The 25,884-nt window shown below is 46.0% G+C and overlaps 1 protein-coding gene across 1 annotated transcript; it reads right to left on the bottom strand.

Moving 5' to 3' along the window:
- Positions 1-24,040: 24,040 nt before the first annotated feature.
- LOC123058644 (uncharacterized) lies at positions 24,041-25,437 on the bottom strand. The gene has a single exon (XM_044481349.1). The coding sequence runs from the start codon at positions 25,416-25,418 to the stop codon at positions 24,303-24,305; it is 1,116 nt and encodes a 371-aa protein (XP_044337284.1). The 5' UTR covers positions 25,419-25,437; the 3' UTR covers positions 24,041-24,302.
- Between the last annotated feature and the right edge of the window lie 447 nt (positions 25,438-25,884).

Raw genomic sequence — 25,884 nt, 5'->3', positions numbered from 1 at the left:
GTTGCATGCATGCATGCATGGGGCTTACTCCCTCCCATTGACATGTTCATATTTCAAGCTTCCTCTGTTCCCTCCATATGGTGATACTCCCTTTGTTCCCAAATAGTACAGAGTAAAAGCCTCCCTCTGTTCCCAAATACAGAGTATTTGTCTTTCTACAGATTTCAACAAGTGACTAGGTACGGAGCAAAATGAGTGAAGTGAGCGTAGAGGCATAGGGATACTGTAGAAAGGAAGTCCTCACGATCCATTTATTCCCCATCTCGGTCAGAGAGAACTATTCAACTAGTCTCTTCTTCTTCCTCCTCTCTTCTTCTTCCTCCTCTCTTCCCCATCGTCGGCCGCACACCATTTACCCCCGCTCACTACTCGCCCGCCCGCGCCATCTTCCTTGGTAGCTCGTGTGTACCATATCCCCCCGCTCACTGCTCGGCCAGACGAGGAGAAGCTTCTTCGCTCGCCCGCCCGAATCCACTTCCCCGCTGGCTCGTAGGCACTGAAAACCCCAATGGCAGAATCGACTGACACATAGAGCCACGATTGGAATTCCCTCCCCGATGTTCTCTTGGAGCAGATCTGTAGTCGTATGGACCTACTCAGCACCGTCCGTCTGGCCGCATGCTCGGTGTCTTTGTACCGTCTACTCGTCTACAACCGACTGGCTCTTTTCAAGACACCCTGCTTGCTGATGCCCGATCCTCGCAGGTGGCCCAGACACCGACTTGACGATCCTACGGAGGTTGCCGTTGTGCCCCTCGACATGCAACCACTACCCGTCCACCTGTCCTTCATGCGCGGCCACTACTGGGCGGGCATGAAGGCCAACTAGATCATCCTCATCCACCACACCGGTAGTCCGTGGCGTCTCGTGGATATCTACACCCAGCGAGAGATCACCCTTCCATCATTGGATACCACCGCCATCGAGCCTCGTGGCCCGCCGGACACTCCTGCCTACTACGCACGAGACGCATCAAGCTTTTGGCTCGACCTCTGTTTGCAGAAAGTTGTAATCTATGAAGTGCCCACACCATCGGAAGACTACATGGATTACAAGCTCATTGCCTTGTTCAACAAGGGATTAGTCTATCTGGAATCCGGTCACCATACATGGTTATGGCTCATCATCAATCCTGTTGAGGAAACATTTATGTCTGAGGAAACATTTATGTCTAACGCGGTCGACGCACAGATTGGCCACCTATATTGGTGGAATCTATTGTTGTGTAATTATTCTATCTCATCTCATCTTTACCTTGTGAATACGACTGCCTGTTCATTTGTTACAAATTTAGAATGCATAGCATGTCTATAACCACATCATTGCTATATGTTCCTCTCATTTCCTAGATTTTTATGACCACACATGTTATTGTTAGAGTTGATATGAGAACAATTGGCATCTAATGATTGTTAGAATACATATTATGAGCATAACATCATGATTGCTATATGGTACTCTCGTTTACAAGATTTTTATAACAATGCATGTTATTGCTTAGAGTTGATATGAGAACAGTAGTAGTAAGTGCTATGGTAGAATATGAGTAGGCGTTGTCATAGATGTTTTCCTCTCATTGTTACATGATGTTTAAACCATGACATATTGCTAGAATATGAAAGCCATTGGCTTATTTTTTTAACTTGGGGTATGATTATGACCACGGCATTGCAATTCTCTGTCTATGATATGTGTCACTATTATAATAATCTTAATTCCACACATACTCTGAACATGATTGTTTATTTTTTTTTCTTTTGGTCTCCAATTTGAATTGTTGCAGCAGACGCAAATGCACTGGCCTTCATGATTCCAGGACCTGGAATCATACCAGCCGATGGGTGGTGGTTTATCGCTCATTCAGCTGACGGCGGTCATTTGATGCTCATTCGCACGTACCAAATTGACCAAACCATTACATCAAACCACATGCAGTACAATGCATGGGGCGTTCATGACATTGATGGCTATGGCTGCTTCGTGTTCGAGAAAGATCCCAGCTCTGTTGGGCCAGGCGTATTCAACTGGAGGCGGGTTTACAGCCTCAGCAACCACTCCTTGTTCCTCGGGCTCAATTATCCGATCATCCAACCAATCATCGATCATATCACCGGCGATGATTACTATGCTATGCAACTTCCATTCGTGAGGGGGGGCTGTGTTTACACATCATACCATGGGTTTCATGAATCACCATATCCAGAGATTCGTCGACACAGCTTGTTGCCAGATAATATTCAGTGTGTGAAAGGCATCAAGCTTCCATGCGATGGATGGATTTTGAAAACCTGACATGCGGCGATGTGGTTCATGCCAACAGCAAATATGCACAACTTGATTCGTGCTGATATCTAGACTGAGCCATGTATTCTGCTGTTGTAGCACGACCCTCTTTTGTTGGATATTATGTACTGTTGTTAGTTTGAAGCACTCCTCTAGTTTGAAGGATAGATACCTTCCTGGGATCAAGTGCATCCTAACTCACCTGCGTAGGATGTACTGACAATGATGATGGAGATGATGTGCAGAAGCCATATATATATATATATATATATATATATAAAGTTAGGCTTCAAGTGCGTACTTGTTAGTTAAACCTTTGTATAAATTGTGACACTAAATACGACTAGTAAGTAGTACAGTAGCAGTACTAGTATACGTCGGTCAAATTATTCATCATGTCCACACATTGAATTGACGTGACAACACGCTGCGCGTGAGGTGACACAAGAATCCTGGCGACGTGTTCGGGTATTCTAGACTTCAGATTTGGAGTACCACTTATCTATCGAAATCTTTCATCATTCACTTAAAACAGTCGATTGATCATACATTGAGTACCATATAACTAGAATTACCGATGCAAGTCGAAGAAGGATTGGCTCGTGCTGCCGGCTGGCGTCAAGTTCGATCCCACGGATCAGGAGCTGATCGAGCACCTTGAGGCCAAAATGAGTGATGACAACGCGAGATTTCAGTCTCTCATCGATTTGTTCATACCAACCATCGACAGCGAGCACGACATATGTTACACCCAACCTGAGAAACTTCTAGGTAAGACACCGATCGGTCATCTACTGGCACAAACATATTCCTTTGTTTATAGCTCTATTTTTCTTTTTAGACGTAGACCTGGTGAAGCAATTATAATTTGACAGTTAATAAAAAGTGAAACAAGTGACTGCAACATGCCAAAGATGTTATGAAAATGCCAACTAGGTACACTAAAACCTGTATTCCACAATACTGCAGGTATCACACTGAGTGGCCTAAGGAAGCATTTCTTCCAGTGCAATTCCAGGGCGTTCAAAAGGGGCGCGTGGGCGCGTCACAAGATATAGTCCGAGTGCGGCATACACGCAATGTGGCACAAGACCGGCAATACCTTGCCAGTGATGGTCAACGGCCGGCAGACGGGCAACAAAAAAGGTTCTGGTGCTGCACACCAACAAGAACTTCGACCGGCAGAGGACCAACTGGGTGATGCACCAGTACCACCTCGGGGACCTGGAACAAGAGAAGGAGCGGGAGCTGGTCCTCTACAAGATTTTCTACCAGATGAACACTAGGGCCAGGAGTAAAAAGATTATAAGTTAGTTTGGTATTGGTAGTTATACTACCTTGTCGTCCGCAAGTTGGTATTGTTTTTAACGATCTTTTGGTATGAACTTGCATTTGCTTCCAACCATCATGCCGAGGGTCGACATGGATATAAAACTGAATCATTTGTTTCGAAACAAATTTTCAGGCACCTGATTTTTATTTGATGGGTAGCATAAGCACCCGCCGTTCGAATTCCCAGTTCTCCAATTTTTTCGAAACAAGTGCATGCACTTATTATCACGATAAAAAACAATATCCGTGCAGCGTCCAGTTATCAGTCTGTACTTGCAGAATTCTCTCGTTTATTGAGCACGTATATTGTTTTTTCAGGTTGAGCAAGTTTCAACTGGGCTGTAGATTGCCCAGGGTTGTTTTGTTTTTAACAGGCCCAGCCCATGACGACAACGGGGCACAAAGATCTAGCAGGTATCTACTCGCCTCTGGCCCGCCAGCGTTAGTTAAATTTTGTCTTACAACATCCGCAGGCAGTTTTTTTACTGAATCAAACACACAGCCTAGTTCTATTTTCCTCTTGAAACGCATGTCCTACATCCATTTTCTAATCTCTACCTATAGTTTTACTAGTTCATATACACGTATCATTATATATAAAACACATAAAATTCCCTTTTCATATTTACATCCTTATTTTTGTTGTTTTTTCCCACCGAGCGCTGATTTTTTACCACTGGTTTTCCCTTAAACCAACTAAATTGTCCCACGTCTTATTTGCTTACAAAAACAAAATGATTTTTTTGGCAAATCAATAAGTTCTTAAAAAAATGTTTATCATTTCGGGATTACAACAGTTCGGACTCCACCGAAATATGCAAAATAAGGTCGGACTTTTTGACCATGGTCCTGGGCAGAAAATGGGCTGTAATAAATTACTTAAGAATTGGCAAATGGGCTACAAATTATAAAAAATAGCAAATGGGCTTTATGTTGTTTGCCACAGATTTTGGAGGCTGACTTGTGGGCCTACTAAGTTCATGCGTACACAAGGTTTCTCAAAAAAGAAACTTAGTCAACAATCGACTCTACCAGCGCCAGACCGTTAGATGTCAATGTAACGGCAATCGTGCTTCTTCAGTCTCTGATCTTCCTGCCCCAGCCGCCCAAACCAGCGCCGTCGGAATCGCCTGCTCCCGCCTCCCGTGGCCGGCAGTGCTGCCGGGAAGGCCTCATGGCCCCATCATACTCGCATCCCTGGCCTGTCTATCCCTCTACTCACCCACACCTCCTGTTATTTTCCGGCGACGGCAGCCAAACCAGTTAACCCTCGTACTCTCTACCGCGTGGGCAGCCACTGCCGTGTCTTCCTCGGCTCCGTGTCATTCCCTTCGTAGGCCTCACCATCGTCCACCGCCCTGGTGCTCTCGGTGCGGCGTGGTCAACGATGTCCATCCAACCGTCGTAGTGCTTCTTCAACCTCTGGTCTTCTTGCCCCAACCGCCCAAAGCAGCGCCGGTCGTGCCGCATGCTCCTGCCTCCCGTGGCCGGCTGTGCTGCCGCGGAGACCTAACCGTCCCCATACTACTCCCACCGCTGGCCAGTCCATCCCTCCACTCACCCACTCCCCCTGTTATTTTGTGGCGACGGCAGCCTCACACCGCAGCCGAACCAGTGAACCCTCGTACTCCTCTCTGCGTGGGCATCCACTGCCGCATCTTCCCCGGCTCCACGTCATCCCCTTCCTAGGCCTCGCCGTCGTCCACCGCCGTGGTGCTCTCGGCGTGGCGTGGTCAATGTGGTCAACGACCGACTTCCATCGGAAGAGTACTGTACGTGGAGAGGCTGACAGCTGGGTCCACGGCAGCCGCAAGGAAGTGCCTCCTTATTACGCGCAAAATAATTATTCCTTCACCTGACAGCAGGGACCCACTGGACGGGCCACCAGTATTTCGTGGAAAAAACGTTTCCCCCCTGACTGCTGGGACCCACCGGACGGGCCACCGTATTTCGCGAAAAAAACGTTTGCCCCTGACTGCTGGGACCCACCAGACGGACCATCGTATTTCGCGAAAAAAACGTTCCCCCCGCTGTCAGCTCGGACCCATCGGAAGTGCCTCCTTATTACGCACAGAAAAATGAATACTCCCCCTACTAGCTGGGACCCACCATGGTGGGAGGCTGACTTGTGGGCCTACTAAGTTGATGAGGATGGAGGGCTTTGTCAACTTAGTCAATATGAACGATTCTAGCTCCAGTGACCGTACGATGTCCATCCAACGGCTGTAGTGCTTCTTCAACCTCTGGTCTTCTTGCTCCAGCCGCCCAAAGCTGCGCCGGTCGTGCTGCGTGCTCCTACCTCTCGTGGCCGGTTGTGATCCCGCAGAGGCCTCACCGCCCCCTACTACTCCCACCGCTGGCCCATGCTATCCCTCTACTCACCCACACCCCATGTTATTCTGTGGCGACGACAACCTCACGCCGCAGCCGAACCAGTGAACCCTCGTACTCCTCTCCGCCTGGGCATCCACTACCGCGTCTTCCCCGGCTCCGCGTTGTCCCCTTCCTAGGCCTCGCCGTCGTCCACCACCATGGTACTCTTGGCGCGGCGTGGTCAATGTGGTCAACGACCGACTTCCATCGGAAGAGTACTATACGTGGAGAGGCTGACAGCTGGGTCAACGGCCACAATCCAGTTTTTTTTGTGAATTGCCAAGTAAGTCACTTTGTCAGGCCTGCTGGGCTGCAAATCTTTCAAGACGAGGAGAGCTTCATTCGGCTGGCCGAGAAAATGGCCCATCAGTAATGAGAAATGGGATGTACATTTTTAAAACACATCAAACTGGAAATTAGTTTAAAATATCTTTTTTTCATTTTGAGATTTTAAATTACATTAATTTTTATGCGTGGAGAATTTGTTGGATTTTATGTTGATATACATTTATTTTTAAAATCAATTTGAATGTGAGTCGAAATTTTGGGATTAAAAACAGTTCGGACCGCACCGAAATATGCAAAATTTCGTTAATTTTTTAACCGTGGCCACAATATGGGCTGTAATTCTAATAAAAAGAATATGGGCTCCAAAAAAACCTTAAGAATTAGCAAATGCGCTATAAATTATTAGAAATAATGGCAGATGGGCTATATGCTGTTTTCCATAGATTTGAGGCTTTCCTAAAAAAAGGTTGATGCACAAGCAGTGACTGTTGGATGTCCATCGAACGGCCGTCGTGCTTCTTCAATCTCTGCTCTTCCTGCTCCAGCCACTCAAACAAGCAACAGTGGGACTGCCTGCTCCCTCCTCCCCGCAACTGGCTGTGCTGCCGCACAGGCCTCACCGTCCCACTGTACTCCCATCGCTGGCCTAGTCATCCCTCTACTCACCCACACCTGTTGTTATTCTCTGGCGACGGCAGACGAACCAGTAAACCCTCGTACAATCGCACTCCCCTCTACGTGGGAAACAACTGCGGAGTCTTCCCTGCCTCCGTGTCGTTCCCTTCCTAGGCCTCGCTGTTGTCCACCACCCTGGTGCTCTCGGTGCGGCCTGGTCAACATGGTCAATGACCGACATGCATCTGAAGTGGACTGTACGTGGAGAGGCCGACAGCTGGGTCCATGGCCGCACACAAGGAAATGCCTCCTTATTACGCGCAACATAATGATTCCTCCACCTGACATCAGGGACCCACCGAAAGGGCCTATGTATTTCGCGAAAAAATGTTACCGCCACTGACAGTTCGGATCCACCAGCTATATCTTCGCACGCAAGGAAGTGCCTCCTTATTACGCTAAAAAATGAATACCCCCTGCTAGCTGGGACCCACCTTGGTGGGAGGCTGACTTGTGGGCTTACTAAGTTGACGGGGACGGAGGGCTTTGTCAACTTAGTCAATATGCACGATTCTAGTTCCAGTGACCGTACGATGTCCATCCAACGGCCGTAGTGCTTCTTCAACCTCTGGTCTTCTTGCTCCAGCCGCCCAAACCAGCGCCGGTCGTGCCTCGTGCTCCTGCCTCCCATGGCCGGCTGCGATGCGGCGGAGGCCTCACCGCCCCCTACTACTCCCACCGCTGGCCAGGCCATCCCTCTACTCACCCACACCCCCTGTTATTCTGTGGCGACAGCAGCCTCACACCACAGCGAACCAGTGAACCCTCGTACTCCTCTACGCGTGGGCATCCACTGCCGCGTCTTCCCCGGCTCCGCGTCGTCCCCTTCCTAGGCCTCGCCGTCGTCCACTGCCCTGGTGCTCTCAGCGCAGCATGGTCAACGTGGTCAAGGAACGGCTTCCATCGGACATGGACTGTACGTGGAGAGGCTGACAGTTGGGTCCACGACTGTAGCAAGGAAGTGCCTCCTTATTACGTGCAAAATAATTATTCCTCCACCTGACAGCGGGGACCCATCGGACGGGGCACCGTATTTCGCCCCCCCTGACTGCTGGGACCCACCAGCTACATCTTCGCACACAAGGAAGTGCCTGACAGTTGGGACCCACCTGGTCGAAGCGTACGTAGCGTTGTCATTCTGGTCGCAAACGTGTACGTACATATATACTGGTCGATGTAGAGGCACGCACGTGTCGTAGTAGAGGCGCGCACGTAGCATGTACACGTACGTACAACGGCTAGGGTGCAAGAAAGAAAATACGGCCACGTATGTGTACATACGGGCGGGGTCTCGAACGCCTACTCGCGCATACGTACGGCCAGGGCTCGTGTACATGGCTGGGTCGGAACGGAGAAATAGCGTCGTCATCGTGTTCATGGGGAGGCAACGGAATGCGTCGTGTTCATCGGGAGGGCTTGGACAGAACAGGCGATGGAAACGAGGCCTGACGTACCACAGAACGGAGGAAACGGCCTTGTGTTCGACCGGCCATGTTCGAAAAGGGATCCTGTTCATCAGGAGGGGTCTGGCGTACCACAAAATGGAGGAAACGGACCTCCTACGGTCAAAATGGGGGTCATGTTGATCGGGAGGGGTGTGGCGTACCGCAAAACGGACGAAACGGACTTGTGTTGGAGCGCTACGGTCGAAACGGGGGTCCTGTTCATCGGGAGGGGTGTGGCGTACCACAAAATAGGACTCCACGGGATACTGTTCATCTCTACCGTTGACCCCCTCCAGCCTCCACGAGGTACTATTCATCCACCGTCGACCTCCTCTAGCCTCCACCTACGACTGTTCATCCACGGGCTCCTGTTCATCCAGCCTCCACCGCGCGCTACTCCACCGGCTACTTTTCAACCAGCCCTCTCCATTGGCTCCTGTTCAACCACCCTCCACGGGCTACTGTTCATCCTACCCTCCACTATCTACTGTTCATCATGCCCTCCACGGGGTGGTCCTGTTCATCCAGCCCTCCACGGGGTCCTGTTCATCCAGCCCCAACCGACTCGATCGATCGGGGTCCTGTTCATCCAGAGGCAACACCACAGGGTCATGTTCATCCACCCCCACTGGGAATTGTTCATCCAACCCCCCCCCCCCGCAACGCTTACTGTTCATCCAGAGGTAGCATCGATCGGCTTCAATTAGTAGCAGTAGCGAAGGAATCGCTTGATCGGGTTCAGTTAATAGCCATCGATCGATCGCTCGGGTTCTGTAACGCGTAGCCTGCAGTGCAATCGCTCGGGTTTAGTTAGAGCCCAACGCCTTGCTCGGGTTCAGTTAGAGCCAATGCCTCGCACACACGCACGTATGTGTACGAGAGAAGCGCGCATCACTCGGCCCCTGACCTCCAACCATAACCGGGAACTCCCCGAAATTTTCCTCCCCCTCGCTTCTACCATGGTTTTTTCCGTCATGGACGGCCCAAAGAATATCATGCAGCTGCGTCTCCGGCCCGCCCAGGACAAAAAGCCCATTTTCTGTCATGTTTTTTTGTCATAGAAGTAGGAGCCCACCACATCTATGATGATACCGGGTTTTGTCACAATTATCATCATAGAAGTGTCATATGTATGACAGGAAAAAAATCCGTTCGGCCCAAAATGTCACAAATGTGTCTTTTTTTTGTAGTGCCAGCTAGTTTTTGGACCTGCTTTAGGTCTGTTGGCGTTGCCAATTGTGACAGGGCTCAGTTTTTTGCTAGGCTTGCTTCAATTCCTCTATTGTAAACAATGAACCCGAGTAGTTTTCCGGCTGGAACACCGAAAAAGCATTTTTCTGGATTGAGACGTATGTCATATGTTCGGAGGTTGTAGAATGTAAGGCATAAGTCGTCTACCAATGATTAGACATGTTTAGTTTTGATGACTACATCATCTACGTATGCCTCCACCGTCTTGACAATTTCTTTTCCAGGCATGTTTGAATCATGCGTTGGTAGGTGGCGCTAGTGTTTTTGAGTCCGAAAGGCATAGTGTTGAAGCAGAAAGGCCCATACAGAGTAATGAATGCCGTTGCGGCCTGATTGGATTCCTTCATCTTAATTTGATGATATTCGGAGTATGCGTCGAGGAAACACAGTGAATCGTGTCCTACAGTCGCATCAATGATATGGTCAATATGGGGCAATGGGAAGGGGTCTTTAGGGCAGGCCTTGTTGAGGTCTTTGAAATCGACACAAAGGCGCTAGGATTTGTCCTTCTTTGGCATCATGACCAGGTTTGCTAGCCAGTCCGGGTGTTTGATCTCTCTGCTGAACCCGGCTTCAAGTCGCTTTGCTAGCTCCTCCCACATAGCTTGTCGCTTGGGTTCGAAAAATCGCCGCAGCGTTTGCTTGACTGGTTTGAACCCCTTTATTATGTTGAGGCTATGTTCGGCCAGTCTGCATGGGATTTCTAGCATATCCGAAGGATGCCAAGTGAAGATGTCCCATTTTTCATGCAGGAATGCTTTTAGAGCGGCGTCGATCGTTGGATCTAGCTGTGCTCCAATGGCTGCTGTTTTGTTAGGATCCGTTGGGTGTACTTGAAATTTGACTATTTCTTCTGCTGGCTTGAAGGAAGTGGATTTGGGCCTCTTGTCAAGGATTACATCGTCCTTGTCCACTATGGAGCATAGAGTAGTTATCTCCTTGGCTGCGAGGGCCTCGGATAGCGCCTCGAGGGCCAGGGATGCGGTTTTGTTTTCGGCGCGGAGTGCTATATCTGGATCACGAGTGATAGTGATAACTCCGTTGGGCCCTGGCATTTTGAGCTGCATGTACCCGTAATGGGGTATGGCTTGAAAGCGTGTGAACGCGTCTCGCCCCAACATGGCGTGATATCCGCTGTTGAAAGGTGCCACGTGGAAGAGCAACTCTTCGGACCTGTAGTTCTGCAGCGTGCCGAATACGACGTCAAGTTTAATCTTCCCCAAACTTCATGCTTCTGACTGGGGATAATGCCTCGGAAGGTGGTGCCGCCTTGCTCAATGTGACTTTTGTCCATTTGCATTTTTTGGAGCGTATCTTCGTAGATGAGGTTCAGTCCACTACCACCATCCATGAGCACTTTGGTGACCCGAAAGCCATCCACAATTGGGTTTAAGACCAAGGCCGCTGGTGCTCAGATTGATCTGGCCCTTGGCTCATCATCGGCGGTGAAAGTTATCGCCGTGTCGTTCGAAGGATTTATTGCGGCTGCCTAGTTGACTTTGGCGAGGTTGTGTAATGCCCTTTTGCGTCGGTTATTGGAAGAAAAGGTCTCAAAGACCATAAAAACATTGAGATCGACGTCTTATGAAGAGTTCCTCTCTTGAGTGATGTTGGTGAGGATGGCCTCGCCGCTCTTAGCCACCTGCCGGAGTACCCAACATGCTATGGAGGCTATGTGTTGGTTCGATATTCGGTGTCGTATGTATTTGACAAGGTTTGTCGAGGAGGTCGTCAAGGATAGTTCTGTGTCCCCTGAAGGGCTTGATTTTTTTGTCCATGGGATGATGATCGGGTGCCCCTTAAGGGTGCATCCTTTTTGTCTGTCCGGTGGGCTGCTTAAAGGCAGGAGGTTCCCACCGGGCTGTCTGGGCCTTCCAGGAATTTTCCATTGTGTAGTACTTCTGTATGATGTGTGCCAAATCTGCAAAGTGCAGTATGCGGCAGCAATTGAGGGCGTTGAGGATTCCCTCGTCCTACAGTCGCAAAAATATACTGAAACCGTGTCGTCATCGCAACAATCTTTAATCTTGTTTTTAACAAGGAGGAATCTGGCCCAAAAGTGATGGACCATTTCCTCAGGTTGCTGCCGCACATACATTCGGTTGCATATGTCTGGAGGATCTGAATTGCTTGGGGAATATTGCTTGTGGTGGGTGTGCGGGCTAAAATCCGAACCCTGACCCACTATTGCATCCGGAGTTTGAAAAATTTCCGAGATCACCAGTCGAGGATCTGGAGTGTCCTGGTAGCTTTTGGGCTCAACGCCCAGTTCTTTGTTCGGAGGACATGAGGTCTCTTCTCGAAGATGGGTATCCAGCTCGCAGGGCTCGGAGATCTGAACATAACTTGTTCTTAACTTAGGGGAAGATGCGTTATCGGCTTGTTCCTCCATGACCGCTACCAGGTGGGTGATCGGTGGGGACTTGATTTCCCTCTGATCGGGTTTAAGCCCAATCCGATCATAGTCTATTGCAACCCCCAGAGTGGTGATGCAATCTATTAGTTTGTTTAAGGACGAGACATCTGCTGGATCCATATTTTCGGGGTGTTCAAGGCCGATGCGAGGATGATGTTCAGGGATTTCGGGGGCTGCCTTTGGCTTAACGGCCAAGCGGGCGCCCATGGTAAAACCGCCGAGTTGGAGGACCTGTCCTGGAGCTAGGGCCCTTCCAGTGGTAATGTTGTCGTTAATGACAAGGCGAGCCATCAATCCTGCCATCGACGACACATTGGAACTCTCATTCGAAAGCACCAATGTCGGTGTCAAAACCGACCGATCTCGGGTAGGGGGTCCCGAACTGTGCGTCTGAGGATCGAAGGTAACATGAGACAAAGGGGACACGATGTTTACCCAGGTTCGGGCCCTCTTAATGGAGCTAATACCCTACTTCCTGCTTGATTGACTTTGATGAGTATAGGGGTTACAAGAGTCGATCAACCTCGAGATCGTAATGGCTAAACCCTAGATGTCTAGCCTATGTAAATTCTGATAGCCTGTACGGACTGAACCCTCCGGTTTATATAGACATCGGAGGGGCCTAGGGTTGTACAGAGTCGGTTTACAAAGGAAGGAAACTACACATTCAGACGCCAAGCTTGATACCCACGCAAAGGAGAGTCTTGTCCGGACATGGGTGAAAGCCTTCTTTCTTGTATCTTGATAGTCCATTAGTCCGGCCCACATCACACAGCCCGGTCACCCGAGGACCCCATAATCCAGGACTCCCTCAGTGCCCTCCATAAGATTCAGAGTAGCAGTTGCATAGGATCTGTTCCTGTCAAGCTCAGGTATACAACATCTAATAACACCATCTACTCCTTCTTTATAAAGGTGTGGGTCATCCCAGACGTAATGTCTTAAATCATAGAAAAACCTTTTCTTTTGCTGGTATGTAAAACTAGGTGGTATAAATTTAGCGACAATATAATTAGCATAATCAACATACCATGTAGCATTACGAGAAGCATTTATGACATTTAATTGTTCATTAGGAAAACTATCATCAATAGGTAGTGGATCATCAAGAACATTTTATAACCTAGACAAGTTGTCTGCAACGGGGTTCCCAGCTCCCTTTCTATCAACAATATGCAAATCAAATTCTTGTAGCAAGAGAACCCATCTAATAAGTCTAGGTTTAGCATCTTTCTTTTCCATAAGATATTTAATAGTAGCATGATCAGTGTGAACAGTTACTTTGGAATCAACAATATAAGGTCTGAACTTATCACAAGCAAAAACAACTACTATAAATTCGTTTTCAGTGGTAGCATAATTTCTCTGGGCACTGTCTAGAGTCTTACTAGCATACTGAATAACATTTAATTTCTTATCAACTCTTTGTCCTAGAACAACACCAACAACATAATAACTAACATCACACATAATTTCAAAGGGTAGGTTCCAATCAGGTGGTTGAACTATAAGTGCAGAAATCAAGGCTTTCTTAAGTATTTCAAATGCTTTTACACAATCATCATAAGAAACAAAAGGAATATCTTTTTGTAAGAGATTACTGAGAGGCCTAGAGATTTTAGTGAAGTATTAATAAAACTCCTATGGAAACCATCATGACCAAGGAAACTTCTTATACCTTTATTATCTTTAGGACACGTCATCTTTTCAATAGCATCTACTTTAGCTTTATCAACTTCAATACCTCTTTCAGAAATTTTATGCCCCAAGACAGTACCTTCATTAACCATAAAGTGGCACTTCTCCCAATTCAAGACAAGATTAGTTTCTTCACATCTCTGCAAAACTCGATCAAGGTTGCTTAAGCAATCATCAAAATAAGTTCCGTAAACGGAGAAATCATCCATGAAAACCTCAACAATCTTTTCACAAAAGTCGGAGAATATAGCAGTCATACATCTTTGAAATGTAGCAGGTGCATTACATAAACCAAAAGGCATACGTCTATAAGCAAAGGTATCGAAAGTGCAAGTAAAAGTGGTTTTCTCTTGATCTTCCTTTGACACAGGTATTTGAGAGAAACCAAAATAACCATCCAGAAAGCAAAGTGAGTATGTTTGGATAATCTTTCTAGCATTTGATCAATAAAAGGTAGAGGGTAATGATATTTTCTAGTAGCTTTATTCAATTTGTGGAAATCAATTACCATTCTATAACCTGTAACAATTCTTTGAGGAATCAATTCATTCTTATCATTTGGAACAACAGTAACACCTCCCTTCTTTGGACATAATGAACATGACTTACCCATTGACTTTCAGTAATGGGATAAATTATACCTACCTCCAGAAGCTTTAGTATTTCATTTATTACCACTTCTTTCATCTTAGAATTTAACCGTCGTTGATAATCAATGACTGGTTTAGCATCTTTCTCCAATTTAATTTTGTGCTGACATAAAGTGGGACTAATGCCCTTAAGATCATCAAGAGTACATCCAATAGCGGCACAGTGCTTCTTTGGAGTTTTCAATGATTTCTTTTCTTCATGATCTGAAAGGTTAGCACTAATAATAACATGATATATGTTCTTTTCATCAAGATAAGCATATTTCAGAGTATTAGGTAATTGTTTAAGCTCAAACACGGCATCACCCTTAGGTGGGGGAGGATCCCCAAGGATTTCAACATACAAATTATGTTTCAAAATAGGTCCTTGATTAAAGAATACTTCATATGTTTCCCTTCTTTCATTCATAAACATATCATTTTCATGGTCTAGCAAATATTGTTCTAAAGGATAATTAGGAGGCACGACGATAGAAGCAAGACCAATAATTTCATCCTTACTAGGCAATTCTTTATCATGGGGTTGTCTACGGAATTTAGAGAAATTAAAATCATGAGAAATATCTCCTAACACAACAGTAACAATATCTTTCTCGCAATCTATCTTAGCATTAACAGTATTCAAGAAGGGTCTACCAAATATAATGGGACAAAAATTATCTTTTGGGGAAGCGAGAACAAGAAAATCAGTAGGATATTTTATCTTCCCACACAAGAATTCAACATCTCTAACAATCCCAATTGGTGATATATTACTTCTATTGGCAAGCTTAATAGTCACATCAATAGCTTCTATCTCGGCAGGAGCAATATCATTCATAATTTCTTTATATAAGGTATAAGGAATTGCACTCACACTAGCACCCACATCACATAAGCCATGATAACAATGATCTCCTATTTTAATAGAAACAACAAGCATGCCAACAACAGGTCTACGTTTGTCTTTAGTATCAGGCTAGCAGCTTCATCACAGAGATAAATAACATGCCCATCATATTACCAACCAAGAGATCTTTAACCATAGCAATACTAGGTTCAACTTTAATTTGTTCATAGGTTGTAGGCGTTTTAGTATAACTCTTACGAACCATAGTTGAAGCTTTAGCATGATCCTTTGTTCTAACAGGGAATGGTGTCTTCTCAATATAAGCACTAGGAACAATAGGATCAACATTATAAATAATAGTTTCTTCTTCAACTTTAATAGGTTCTACTACTTTAACTTCAATGGGAGGATGATATTTAAACCACTTCTCCTTAGTGAGATCGACATGAGTAGCAAATGATTCACAAAAATAAGCTACTATCTAAGAGTCAAGTCCATATTTAGTGCTAAAATCACGAAAAGCGCCGGTATCCATAAAAGATTTAACACAATCAAACTTAAGGTTTATACCTGACTCATTACCTTCGTTGAGATCCCAATCTTCAAAGTTGCGTTTAATTATTTCCAATAAATCCCATTTGAATCCAATATCGTTCTTCATATAGGAACCAGTACAAGAAGTATCGAGCATGGACCGATCATTATGAGAAAGCTGAGCATAATTTTTTTGAATAATAATTTCTCTTGAGAGCTCATGATTGGGGCATGAATATAACATTGACTTAAGCCTCCCCCAAGCTTGAGAGATACTTTCTCCTTCACGAGGCCAAAAATTATATATATAATTCCGACCACGATGAACCAGATGCATAGGATAAAACTTCTGATGAAATCCCAATTTCAATCGGTTGTAGTTCCATGATACAATATCATCCAATAGCCTATACCATGTTAATGCCTTTACCTTCAAAGATAAAGGGAAGACTTTCTTCTTGACAACATCCTCGGGCATACCTGCAAGCTTGAATAATCCACAAACTTCATCCACATAGATTAGGTGCATATCGGGATGTAATGTTCCATTTCCTGCATAAGGATTAGCTAGCAGTTTCTCTATCATACCTGAAGGAATTTCATATAGATATTTTCAGTAGGTGCGGTAGGTTGAGGAGCAATTAATTGTGGTTCCGGTCGAGGTAAAGATACCCCGAACAACCCCCTTAAAGGATTATTTTCCATAGTAACAAGTGACAGTAAATTTCAGCACACTATATAAATGTATCCTTATCAAACGCACTTTACTTCCCGGCAACGGCGCCAGAAAAGAGTCTTGATGACCCACAAGTATAGGGGATCTATCATAGTCCTTTTGATAAGTAAGAGTGTCGAACCCAATGAGGAGCAGAAGGAAATGACAAGTGGTTTTCAGCAAGGTATTCTCCGCAAGCACTGAAATTATCGGTAACAGATAGTTTTATGATAAGATAATTAGTAATGGGTAACAAGTAAATAAAGTAACTAAGGTGCAGCAAGGTGGCCCAATCCTTTTTATAGCAAAGGACAAGCCTGGACGAACTCTTATATAATGCAAAGCGCTCCCGAGGACACATGGGAATTGTTGTCAAGTTAGTTTTCATCATGCTCATATGATTCACGTTCGTTACTTTGATAATTTGATATGTGGGCGGACCGGTGCTTGGGTGCTTCCCTTACTTGGAAAATCCTCCCACTTATGATTAACCCCTCTCGCAAGCATCCGCAACTACGAAATAAGAATTAAGGTAAACCTAACCATAGCATGAAACATATGGATCCAAATCATCCCCTTATGAAGCAACGCATAAACTAGGGTTTAAGCTTCTGTCACTCTAGCAACCCATCATCTACTTATTACTTCCCAATGCCTTCCCCTAGGACCAAATAATGGTGAAGTGTCATGTAGTCGACGTTCACATAACACCACTAGAGGAGAGACAACATACATCTCATCAAAATATCAAACGAATACCAAATTCACATGATTACTTATAACAAGACTTCTCCCATGTTCTCAGGAACAAATGTAACTACTCACAAAGCATATTCATAATCATAATCAGAGGAGTATTAATTATCATTAAGGATCTGAACATATGATCTTCCATTGAATAAACCAACTAGCATCAACTACAAGGAGTAATCAACAATACTAGCAACCCACATGTACAAATCTGAGGTTTTGGGACCAAGATCAAATACAAGATATTAACTAGGGTTTTAGAGGAGATGGTGCTGGTGAAGATGTTGATGGAGATTGACCCTCCCTCGATGAGAGGATCGATGGTGATGACGATGGCGATGATCCCCCCCCCGGAGGGATGTTTCCCCGGCATAAGAGCTCCGCCGGAGCCCTAGATTGGTTCTGCCCAGGTTCCACCTCGAGACAGCGGCGCTTCGTCCCGAAAGCTTATTCTTGATTTTTTTTCAGGGTAAAAGACACCATATAGTAGAAGATGGGCACCGGAGGCCTGCCAGGGGGACCACAAGGTCGGGGGGGCGCGCCCTCCACCCTTGTGGCTAGCTGGTGGCCCCCCTCTGGTTCTTTCTTTGCCCAATATTTTTTTATATATTCCAAAAATAAGCTCTGTGAAGTTTCAGGACTTTTGAAGTTGTGCAGAATAGGTCTCTAATATTTGCTCATTTTCCACTCCAGAATTCCAGCTGTCGGCATTCTCCCTCTTCATGTAAACCTTGTAAAATAAGAGAGAATAGGCATAAGAATTGTGATTTAATGTGTAACAATAGCCCATAATGCAATAAATATAAACATAAAAGCATGTTGCAAAATGGATATATCAATCCAGTGCCCAGTGCTAGTTCATGTTTGTTGCATGTTTTTTTGTTTCACAGAATATCTATACCAAACAAAGTCCAAACGCGATAAAAACTTAAGGAGATTTTTTGGAATATATATGGATTTTGGGGATTGGAATCAACGCGAGACGACGCCTGAGGGGCTCACAAGCCACAGGGGCGCGTCCCAGGGGGTAGGGCGCGCCCTGAACCCTTGTGGTCACCCCGTAAGGCGGTTGGTTCCCTTCTTCCACCGCAAGAAAGCTAATATCCGGGTAAAAATCGTGGTAAAATTTCAGCCCAATCGGAGTTACGGATTTCCAAGAATTTAAGAAACAGTGAAAGGCCAGAATCTGGGAACGCAGAAACAGAAGGAAATGGAGAGGGAGAGAGAGAGAGAGAGAGGTCCAATCTCGGAGGGGCTCTCGCCCTCCGCCGCCATGGAGGCCATGGACCAGAGGGAAAGTCCTTCTCCCATATAGGGGGAGGTCAAGGAAGAATAAGGAGGGGGACTCTCTCCCCCTCTCTCCTGGTGGCACCGGAACGCCGCTGGGGCCATCATCGTGACGGCGATCTACACCAACAACTTCGGCGCCGTCATCACCAACTCTCTCCCCCTCTATGCAGTGGTGTAACACCTCTTCTCCCTGCTGTAATCTCTACTTAAACATGGTGCTCAATGCTATATATTATTTCCCAATGATGTATGGCTATCCTATGATGTTTGAGTAGATCCGTTTTGTCCTATGGGTTGATTAATGATCATGATTGGTTTGAGTTGTATGTTTTGTTATTGGTGTTATCCTATGGTGCTCTCTGTGCCACGCAAGCGTGAGGGATCCCCGCTATAGGGTTTGCAATATGTTCATGATTTGCTTATGGTGGGTATCATGAGTGACATAAGCACTGACCCGAGTAAGTAGGTTGTTTGCGTATGGGAGTAAAGAGGACTTGATACCTTATAATGCTATGGTTGGGTTTTACCTTAATGATCTTTAGTAGTTGTGGATGCTTCCTAGAGTTCCGGTCATAAGTGCCTATGATCCAAGTAGAGAAAGTATGTTAGCTTATGCATCTCCCTCATATAAAATTGCAATAATGATTACCGGTCGAGTTATCGATTGCCTAGGGACAAATAACTTTCTTGTGACAGAAAGCTCTCTACTAAAACTAACTTAATTGTTTCTTTCTCTAAACAGCCCCTAGTTTTTATTTACATGCTCTTCATATAGAGAGAAAAAGAGAGAAGGGGCAATGCTACTATCCTTTTACCACACTTGTGCTTCAGAGTAGCACCATGTTCTTCATATAGAGAGTCTCTTGAGTTATCATTTTCATATACTAGTGGAAATTTTCATTATAGAACTTGGCTTGTATATTCCGATGATGGGCTTCCTCAAATGCCCGAGGTCTTCATGAGCAAGCAAGTTGGATGCACACCCACGTAGTTTTCAGTTTGAGCTTTCATACACTTATAGCTCTAGTGCATCCGTTACATGGCAATCCCTACTCACTTGCATCGATATCGATTGATGGGCATCTCCATAGCCCATTATTTTGCCTAGTTGATGTAAGACTTTCTCCCTTTTGTCTTCCCCACACAACCTCCACCATCATATTCTATTCCACCTATACTGCTATATCCATGGCTCACGCTCATGTATTGCGTGAAAGTTGAAAAGGCTTGAGAACATTAAATGCATGAAAAAATTGCTTGGCTTGTCATCAGGGTTGTGCATGATGAAATACTTTGTATGATGAAGATGGAGCATAGCCAGACTATATGATATTGTAGGGATAACTTTCTTTGGCCATGTTATTTTGAGAAGACATGATTGCTTTGTTAGTATGCTTAAAGTATTATTGTCTTAATGTCAAATGATAGACTATTTATTTGAATCACTCGTATCTTAATATTCAGGCCATGATTATATTATGTGATCAAGATTATGCTAGGTAGCATTCCACATCAAAAATTATCATTTTTATTATTTATCTACTCGAGGATGAGTAGGAATTAAGCTTGGGGATGCTAATATGTCTCTGTCATATCTATAATTTTTGATTGTTTCATGCCAATATTCTACAATTTTCATATACTTTTGGCAACTTTTTATATTATTTTTGGGACTAACATATTGATCCAGTACCAGTTCCTGTTTGTTGCATGTTTTTTGTTTCGCAGGATGTCCATACCAAACAAAGTCCAAACACGATAAAAACTTACGGAGACTTTTTTGGAATATGTGCGATTTTTGGGAATTGGAATCAACGTGAGACGATGCTCGAGGGGCCCACAAGCCACAGGGCGCTCCCTGGACCCTTGTGGCCACCCCATAAGGCGGTTCTTTCCCTTCTTTCGCCGCAAGAAAGTTAATATCTGGATAACAATCATGTTAAAATTTCAGCCCAATCGGAGTTACGGATCTCCGGGAATTTAAGAAACGGTGAAAGGCCAGAATCTGGGAACGCAGAAATAGAAGGAAACACACACACACACACACACACACACACACAGAGATCCAATCTCGGAGGGGCTCTCGCCCCTCTGCCGCCATGGAGGCAATGGACTAGAGGGGAAACCCTTCTCCCATCTAGGGGGGAGGTCAACGAAGAATAAGAAGGAGGGGGGCTCTCTCCCCCTCTCTCCCGGTGGCACCGAAACGTCACCGGGGCCATCATTGCGACGACGATCTACACCAACAACTTTGCCGCTGTCATCACCAACTCTCTCCCCATCTATGAAGTGGTGTAACACCTCTTCTCCCTTCTGTAATCTCTACTTAAACATGGTGTTCAACACTATATATTATTTCCCAATGATGTATGGTTATCCTATGATGTTAGAGTAATTCCGTTTTGTCCTATGGGTTGATTGATGATCATGATTGGTTTGAGTTGTATGTTTTATTATTGGTGCTCTCCATTTCGTGCAAGCGTGAGGGATCCCCACTGTAGGGTTTGCAATATGTTCATGATTTGCTTATGGTGGGTGTGGCGTGAGTGACAGAAGCACATACCCGAGTAAGTAGGTTGTTTGCGTATGGGAGTAAAGAGGACTTGATACCTTATAATGATATGGTTGTGTTTTACCTTAGTGATCTTTAGTAGTTGCGGGTGCTTCCTAGAGTTCCGGTCATAAGTGCATATGATCCAAGTAGAGAAAGTATGTTCGCTTATGCCTCTCCCTCATATAAAATTGCAATAATGATTACCGGTCTAGTTATCGATTGCCTAGGGACAAATAACTTTCTTGTGACAAAAAACTCTCTACTAAAACTAACTTAATTGTTTCTTTATCTAAACAGCCCCTAGTTTTTATTTACATGCTCTTTATTATCTTGCAAACCTATCCTATCACACCTACAAAGTACTTCTAGTTTCATACTTGTTCTAGGTAAAGTAAACGTTAAGCGTGTGTAGAGTTGTATCGGTGGTCGATAGAACTTGAGGGAATATTCGTTCTACCTTTAGCTCCTCGTTGGGTTCGACACTCTTACTTATCAAGAAAGAATACAATTGATCCCCTATACTTGTGGGTTATCACCGCTCTGGACCACCTTCCCCTTCCCTCCGTCGCCATGGAAGCCTCACAGGCGTCGCTCGTCACTGTGGATGTCATCCATGCGCCAACCCCTTCGACGAATCTAGTCGCCGGCCATGTCGCGCCTATCATGGGTGCAAGTCTGACAATAGTGTATGGGTGTACGAATTGGAGGGCATACCCTAACTATGGCATAGTTGTTGCACTCGGATTTACGAGTTCAGGCCCCTCATGGTGGAGGTAAAGACCCTATGTCTCGGTGCTCTGGAGTTGTGCTTGATTGAGTGTATGATTAGAAAGGTTGTGAACCCTTGCCATGGAGCCGAGGGGTGGCTTATATAGAGCCCGCCGGCCCCTCATGAATGCCGCCATAACCAAGGGTTGAAGGGGGAGTTTAAGGGTGCCTGTTACTGGTAACAGATGTATTGATTACACTTGATGAGGGTGGACACACCTCATGCCCGTTGCGGTTCTAGGGGGACCCCTTGTCTTCATCATCTAAGTGATCGTAGGTTTAGTCGAGTGAAGGAGGTCAGTCGACTGAGACTTTGTCCTTTGAATAGTTGGTATCTTCCAAGTGGATCATCTGGTTGCAGAGCATTTGAATGCTGGCTTGGCCCTGGGGCCCAGCGTAAGGTGCATGGGGTCCAAGGGTAGGGTCTGTAGGTCAGGCCTATTACCTAACCTTACTATATAACCCCATCATTAGCCCCCGAATCAGTCGAGGTTAGTCAGGCTGAGTCGAAACGATTCTCCAATCAATCTGAGTGCTTCATAGGCACTCGCGAGCTTCTATTGTTCATCCGACGACTACGTCCTCTCATGATGCTTCGACCCATTCCAGAATATGTGATCACCGAGTGAAGTCGTGTAGCAGTCTTGAGCCAGACGAAGGATGTGTCTTCGGAGTGAAATGCGTCCTCACGCGCCGGGTGGCAGGTTAGACCCGAGCGTTTTTGGAAGGGTTTTAAAGAGCAAGCAATCGGGTTGCCAGATCCCGAATTTCGTGAGATTTGAAATCAGAGATGAGCGCGCGCGAACGGTTGTGATGCGGTGAGTGGGGAAAGTGGGGCGTGACGCCTCGATTTTTGCCCCGCTTTTCTCCACGTACCGCAGGATCTCCGCCAGCAGGATTTGGGGTGATCCGCGGGCCCGAGGGCCAACGGTGCGGATCCGCGGGCGGAGAGATTGGAGGTATAAAAGGCTGTCGTGTTGGAGAAGGAGAGAAATGAATCTCCATTTGCCCCCTTGCCCTCAATCTCCCACTCTTCTTCTCCGCCTCCCCTCTGCGCGAGTCCGCTCAGCGCCGGAGCACTCCGCCGCGATGGCGAAAGACAAGACATTGTACTACCATCCATAAAACTCAACGAGACCTTGAGATCTACCTAAAGGCCTGAAACTCCTACCTAACACTTGATACTAATGATGTCAAATGCATCCTATGACAAAAAGAACACGTAGAATAGAAGCATGGAAGTAGTGAAATATCTTTCATAAAACCTAATAATGGTTAAACATACGACATTAAAACCTCATGGTTGAACCATTTCGCATCGAGATATGTTGTCTTTGTTTCCAGAAGAAACCCAAAAACATAATATTCTTGCCCTGGTGGTGAGTGAACTGGGGAAGATAACGAGGGAGCTAGTACCTGCGCACAGGGCGGATGCTGCCACATAAAAATCTCTTGGCCCACCCGTATCGGATCCAATTAGTTACCATTGAAAATAAGTTTGTGCTTTCCATTTGAGATATTGCAGTTGAACAAAGATAGAAGGTCCAAAGATATCGTCCTTGGGTGATAGATGTGGAATAAAAACATAAGTTGCCCATTAGTTTTCTCAAGCAATGAAAACAAAAGATTAGTTCAAATCTTCAAATAGCAATCCGAGGTGGTTAGTAATAATAAACTACTACAGAAGTACTAAAGAACCGATCGTTGGAACCGGAGAACTCGCCTAGGACTGACAGGACATCTATTGCTACCTCCGAAGGTCAGAAGCATCTAATCTCTGGCAAAACACCACAACTCTAAATTCACACCCAACAACTCTGAGGGTGTCCCAATCCCAGACAACCTGACCGTCTGAGAGGACAAGAAACAGCAAGCAACCACTAACAGAAGAACCCCCCCCCCCCCCCCCTCCACCACACCCCTGGGCGGCGATCACTTCACCACTTAAACACAACACAAGCCGATAAAATAATAGTGGAGGCGTCGTGGCATGCATCGTATGGGTAAGGAAGGCCTATCTGCGAAATAGAAATAAATTAGAGAGAAAGAAATCAAGAACTCAAACTAAGAGATCTGAAGAACATATTTGCACAGAAGTGTTGTTTTCCTTGTTTCAATGTGATCAGGAAAAAAATGTAATCAACTTTCAGAAAAGCAAATTATATATACATAATTTTTTATTGTTACAGAAGTGTGAGCTGCAAATCATGTATATGTAAATTATTAGTGTTACAAAAGTAGGAAAACTAACAATAGTTCTCATAAATCATTAGAATGTGGTGGCATGAAATAACCTCTTTGTTGGTTTCAGAACCTAGTGCGAGTGTTCATAGCACGAATGATGACGTGAATGAGGCGCCATCCAGCATACGGTATCTTATTACAATACATATAGGGTAAAGCAGGCAGACCAAGTAGGACATGGCCTGACAGCAGACTATTATTCCTCATCAGAGCACAGACTTGATCAAGTTGGTGCCGTGACTCCTGCAAGATCTGGATTTATGCTTAATCATACGCACACCAGCAATCCCGTTGCCGTTCCCATTGGCATTGCCTTTGGAGTCGCCCTTGCTGTTGCTGTTGGCTTTGCCCTCATCATTGTCATTGCCGGGTAACACTAGCTCCATGCCGGTGAAGACAGCAAATATGTCGTCAACCAACGAATGGCCGCAGCGCTCATCGAAGTCCTTAGTTTCAACGAAGTTGGTGACGCAAAACCTGCCTGAACCCAGGCTGACAACTTGGGTGGGGCACTGACTGTGCGGGTACCACCCCTCTGGCATGTCAGTATCCTCCCAGATTCGAGTGTGCTCCCGCAGCGGCTCCTCCCCTCTGAGGACACCGGAGATGTCGGCGACGCAGGGGAGGTGGATGTTGCGCTCAGAGACGCCAAGCCAGAGGCCGAGCTCCGGGTCATACTCCGCCCTGCCATGAAACGGCATGAGCCAGTTGCCAGCCTTGCTCCACTCGCAAGCCAGCGTGTCAAAGTAGGTGCCGACGCCCCTGATGGAGATACAGATGGTGTGGCCGCCAACCAGGGCATAGGAGCAGATGGAGGCTTGTTTGTAGGCCGGGTCGTGGACGAAAGGCGGCGGCGGGAGGGCGTCGCAGTGCCAGGCCTTGCTGGAGTGGTTGCAGCGCCTGCGGTACGAGATAGACTCAAACTGGACCTGACCCTCCTTGTTGGGCCTGAGGATCCTGTCCATGATGTAGAGGCCTCCGCCTTCGCCTTGGCCTTCCTTGGAGGTGGTCGGATTTGGAGGGATGGAGAAGGACAAGGGGGAGGACTTGGGCGTGTGGAGGCTGGGCATGGTGTCGATGCAGTGGGTGTCGGCATCGAAGCGGAAGATGCGCGCGGAGCTGTCGGTGAAGAAGAGCTTGGTTTCAGTGAGAGGGAAGCAATTCATCTCGCCCCATCGATCGTACCAAGTCTTGGCGCATATCGATGGTTTCATGTTCACCATCGGTGCCGGCGGCCGAATATACATCGGCTTCTTCTTCTTGTTGTTGTTGTGCCCCGCCCCCGCCGAGGAGTTAGCTGATAGGGTTGACTTGTCGGGCATGCCTGTCAATGGAGGCACCACTTTGGCATGTTCCGCTGCTTCTTCTGGTGTTGGGTAGAAAACTGGTTGCGGGACAGGTCGAAGCGCCGCAGCGTGTACGTGAATTTCTGGCAATCCGACACCAGGATGTTCAAAAACCGTCGGGCGCTCATCTCCGATCAATCCAACCGCAGGAAGGAAAGAGGATCTTTTAAAAAAAAAGATCCTCTTTCCTTCCTATAGGATCCCTTGTTTAAGGATGCAGCACACTGACCACCAGGACAACGAAGAACTTGTGTCTAACATTTCTTTCTTTTCTTTTATTTTTTTTAGGTCGCGATCTCACTGGTTCGCTCATTTCTGGGCTGTTTTTTTCTATTTTTTTCTTGTTCCCTTTTCATTTTATTTACTTAAATACCGCGAATGTTTTTTCAAATGCGTGAACTTTTTTTTTCAAATTCCATGAACTTTTATCAAAATTGATGAA

This window comes from Triticum aestivum, chromosome 3A (assembly GCF_018294505.1).
Source record: "Triticum aestivum cultivar Chinese Spring chromosome 3A, IWGSC CS RefSeq v2.1, whole genome shotgun sequence".
Lineage (NCBI taxonomy): Eukaryota > Viridiplantae > Streptophyta > Magnoliopsida > Poales > Poaceae > Triticum > Triticum aestivum.
Note: the sequence above shows the minus strand (reverse complement) of the source record. Positions and strands in the feature narration are given on the sequence as shown.